This window comes from Dermacentor variabilis, chromosome 9 (assembly GCF_050947875.1).
Source record: "Dermacentor variabilis isolate Ectoservices chromosome 9, ASM5094787v1, whole genome shotgun sequence".
In the NCBI taxonomy this organism is placed as follows: Eukaryota; Metazoa; Arthropoda; class Arachnida; order Ixodida; family Ixodidae; genus Dermacentor; species Dermacentor variabilis.
The window spans coordinates 43353506-43357697 of NC_134576.1; the positions used below are offsets into that span (position 1 = coordinate 43353506).

At 57.5% G+C, this 4192-nt stretch overlaps 1 protein-coding gene across 1 annotated transcript; it reads left to right on the top strand.

Moving 5' to 3' along the window:
* Positions 1-284: 284 nt before the first annotated feature.
* Positions 285-3886, top strand: LOC142558317 (uncharacterized). Its single transcript, XM_075670466.1, has 3 exons — positions 285-635; positions 1210-2300; positions 3247-3886. Exons 1-3 carry the CDS (start codon positions 285-287, stop codon positions 3884-3886), a joined length of 2082 nt encoding a protein of 693 aa, XP_075526581.1.
* The last annotated feature ends 306 nt before the right edge of the window (positions 3887-4192 follow it).

Sequence of the window (4192 nt, forward strand, 5' to 3'; positions counted from 1 at the left end):
GGCGCACAAAGCATAAAGATTAGTTGGCACCGAGACTCCAAGCCCTACGCCTCGTCTCTGCTTTCCTCGCGCATGCCAATAATTGGTGACCCGGACGTGATCGCCGTGAACCACCCAAGCGATGCCGACAGCCCCGCGGTACCGTACTTGATGTGAAGCTACCTCCGTTTTGGACTGGCGACCCGCAACTTTGGTTCGTGCAAGCTGAGTCACAGTTCGCTGCACGCCGCATCACTGCTGACAGCTCCAAATACCACCACGTGGTGGGCAGCCTCCCGCCTGCGATGGCCTGCGAGGTGCGGGACCTACTGCTAACGCCACCCGCAGAGAACGCCTACCAGATGCTAAAAGAGACACTGATTCGCCGTGTCACACCTACAGAGCTGGAGCGTCTCCAACAGCTACTACGGGAGGCCGAACTTGGCGACCGCCGACCCAGCCAGTTGCTACGCCACATGCAACAACTGGCCGGCGACGCGACAGCAAGCGACGGTCGTTTAGTGCGGGAACTGTTCCTGCAAAGGCTTCCCACAAGTGTACGGATAGGCCTCACGGCGTCGGGCGATACAGACCTTGCCAAGATGGCCGAGCTCGCCGACAAACTCATGGCTGTCGCCGTGCCCACAGTCGCGTCGGTGCACGCAGACACACCATCCGCTAATTCCTTGCAAGAGATGCGAGAGGAAATTTCTCGTGTCGCAGACACCGTCGCAGCGCTGCACTCGAGCGGAAACCAGCGACCACGACAGCGTACCGCATCACAACCACAACAACGTAGGGTGTGTTGTGTTGTACCGGAAATTCGGCAACGCTGCACGGAACTGTGTGTCGCCCTGTGAAAATTCGGGAAACGCCCCAGGCCAGCACTGAGGGTGACCAGTGCCCCCGCCCCGTCGGACAGTCGCCCATCGGTTTTCTTCCTGACCGATCGTGAAAGAGGTGCTCGTTTCCTAGTCGACACAGGGGCGGAAGTTAGTGTCGTGCCGGCGTCGCCAGCCCGCCGCAAACGACCGTGCGCAGCACCGTTGCAAGCTGTCAACAATACGACGATACCGACGTACGGGCAACGCTCCCTCTCCCTGGACCTGGGCCTCAAGAGGACGTTTCGGTGGATTTTCGTCGTGGCTGACGTAAAATTTCCCATCCTGGGAGCGGACTTTTTTGCGCAACTTCGGACTTCTTGTCGATGTCCGCAACCGGCGTTTACAGGACCCCCTGTCACAAGCAGAAGTGCGCGGGAAGCCATCCAGGCATCTACCCCTCAGCCCCACGCTCGTAGCACCGCCGGGCGCTACACGATTCACTGGCATCCTTGGCGATTTCCCCGAACTGACGCGGCCACCACAGGCCAGCGCGGCCGTCAAACACAATGTATGCCACCACATTGTCACCACAGGCCCACCAGTTTACGCACGACCACGTCGCCTGTCCCCGCAAAAGCTGCAAGCAGATCGACAGGAATTCGACCACATTCTCGAGCTCGGCATAATCCGCCCGTCCACTAGTCCGTGGGCGTCTCCACTGCACATGGTGCCGAAGTCTACACCAGGAGACTGGCAACCCTGCGGCGACTATCGAGCCCTCAATCGAGCAACCGTGCCCGACCGCTATCCGGTACCTCACATTCATGATGTCACGTCCAGCCTACATGGTGCGGCGATTTTCTCCAAGGTCGACCTCGTGCGGGCGTACCATCAGATCCCCGTGGCTCTAGAGGATGTATCGAAGACGGCGATAACCACGCCCTTCGGCCTGTTCGAGTTCCTACGCATGCCGTTCGGCCTGCGAAACTCCGGACAGACATTCCAGCGTTTTATCAACGGTATTTTGCATGGCCTCGACTGCTGCCATGCATACCTCGACGACCTACTCATCGCAAGCACTTCACCGGACGAGCATGAGGCGCATCTGCGATCCGTGTTTCAGCGCCTGGCGGAGCATGGCATCCTGGTGAACACGGACAAGTGCGAGCTGGGCGCCGAGAAGCTGACTTTTCTTGGCCATGTTGTTTCAAGCTCTGGCATTCAACCTCATCCAGACAAGGTTAAAGCTGTCAAGAAGTTTCCACGACCCACAACTAAGCGCCAGCTCCGCGAGTTCCTTGGCCTTGTAAATTACTACCGACGTTTCGTACCTCGGTGCGCGGCCGTTCTGCACCCTCTCCACCTCCTGCTGTCGACACACGAAGGTGCTGCTAGGGAGCTGCTCTGGACGGACAACGCCGAAGCGGCTTTTCAAGAGATCAAGAGGCACCTCGCCGACGCCACACCTCTCGCCTACCCGCAACCGGGAGTCCCACAGTGCGTCATGGTCGACGCCTCGGACGCAGCTGTGGGTGCTGTCCTTCAACAACTCAACAAAGGAGTATATGGCAACCGATCGCTTTCTTTTCTCAAAAATTGACACCCACCGAGCAGCGTTACAGCACTTTCGGACGCGAGCTGTTGGCCGTCTACACAGCAATCCGGCACTTTCGTCATTACTTAGAAGGAACGGAATTCTTTGTAATGACTGATCACAAGCCTCGCACCTCGCCTTACGCTCCCTCAAATCTGATGGCGGCACGCACACAGCCCGCGAGCTGCAGCAGATGTCCTGCATATCGGAATTCACCACGGACAATCGCCACATAAAAGGAGTAGATAACGCTGTCGCCGATGCTCTGTCGCGGAGCCCAGTAAATGCCATCACTCACACGGGAATAGGCCTCGCAAAAGTGGCGGCAGCTCAACGCGACGATGACGAACTGCGCCGTTTGCAGGAAACATCGACGTCACTCGTCCTACAGTGGTTTCCTTTGCCCGGAGCAGGAGACATTTGTTGTGATACATCTACAAGTAGCCCTCGACCATTCGTGCCTGCTTGCCTCCGTCGGGAGGTATACGTTTCGTTACACCAGCTTTCACACCCAGGAATCCGGGCGACCCAGAAGCTGCTCACGGCACGTTTCGTATGGCCTGGCATCAACCGCGATTCCCGACAGTGGACTCGCGAGTGTCTTAGGTGTCAACGGTCCAAGGTTCAGCGTCACACGGTGACACCGTTGGAGACTTTCCCAGGGCCAGATGCTCGATTCGACCACATCCATATGGACATAGTCGGACCATTGACACCTTGCCAGGGCCAAACGTACTTGCTAACTTTGGTCGACCGTTTCACGCGGTGGGCAGAAGCTATCCCTATTCCCGACATTACAGCCGAAACTGTTGCTCACGCTTTTGTCAACCACTGGCTTTGTCGTTTTAGTGCACCTTCCTCCATTACAACGGACAGAGGAAGCCAGTTTGAGTCTGCGTTCTTCGCCAGTCTGACGAAACTCATAGGCGCCTCGCGCATCAGGACTACGGCCTACCACCCGATGAGCAATGGAATGGTCGAGAGGTTTCACCAGCAGCTGAAAGCAGCATTTATGGCAAGTGAACATGACTCGTGGGTGGAAGCATTGCCTATCGTGCTCTTGGGCATACGCACAGCGTACAAGGCAGATATCGGCTGCAGCGCTGCGGAAGTTGTCTACGGCACGACGCTACGTCTTCCCGGTGATTTCTTTGCATCTGGCCAACAGCAAGCTCGCATTTTCGCCAGCGACTATGCATCTCGCATACGTGACATCATGAACAAGCTTCGAGCTACACCTCCGCGACAGCCCAAAGAGAGGAGGACACACGTGAGCAACGAGCTTGAGTCATGTAGTCACGTCTTTCTGCGGAACGACGCTGTACGACGACCACTACAAGCACCGTACGATGGGCCATTCAAGGTTCTCCGTCATGGGGGCGGCGGCGGGGGCGGCGGGAAGTTGTCTCGTTGGAGAGACTTGCCTACGCACATGGACAAACCTGCGTATATAGAAACGCAGTCCATGCCACCCACCTCCAACCCGTGAACTGGAACCCATACAGAAGTGCCTCGTCCCAGGGCAGCGGTTTCCACCAGGGCGGAAAATGCAGCTACGCCTGATACTCGCACCTACCACACGCGCAGTGGCAGACGTCTAAATGCGCCAAATCGCCTCAACCTCTAATCACACGAGTGTTTTGTCGTGCTGGTTCCGTTCGTGTTCTCACTAGGGGGGTAGTGCTGTGGTGAACATAAATATGCCGCGGATAAGCCGCGGTGCTGCCAGCGCAGAACAGAGCCGACCGCAGTCGACCGTAGCCAGCCGGCCGCCGAGAGGGGGCCGGCGCACAAA

Excerpts from the sequence above, each read along its gene's own strand:
- LOC142558317 (XM_075670466.1), top strand. The coding sequence starts at position 285 with ATGGCCTGCGAGGTGCGGGACCTACTGCTAACGCCACCCGCAGAGAAC. Across the intron at positions 636-1,209 it reads CCGTGCCCACAGTCGCGTCG|GACCCCCTGTCACAAGCAGA; the intron begins GTGCACGCAGAC and ends CGGCGTTTACAG. Across the intron at positions 2,301-3,246 it reads CCGCAACCGGGAGTCCCACA|TGCACCTTCCTCCATTACAA; the intron begins GTGCGTCATGGT and ends TTGTCGTTTTAG.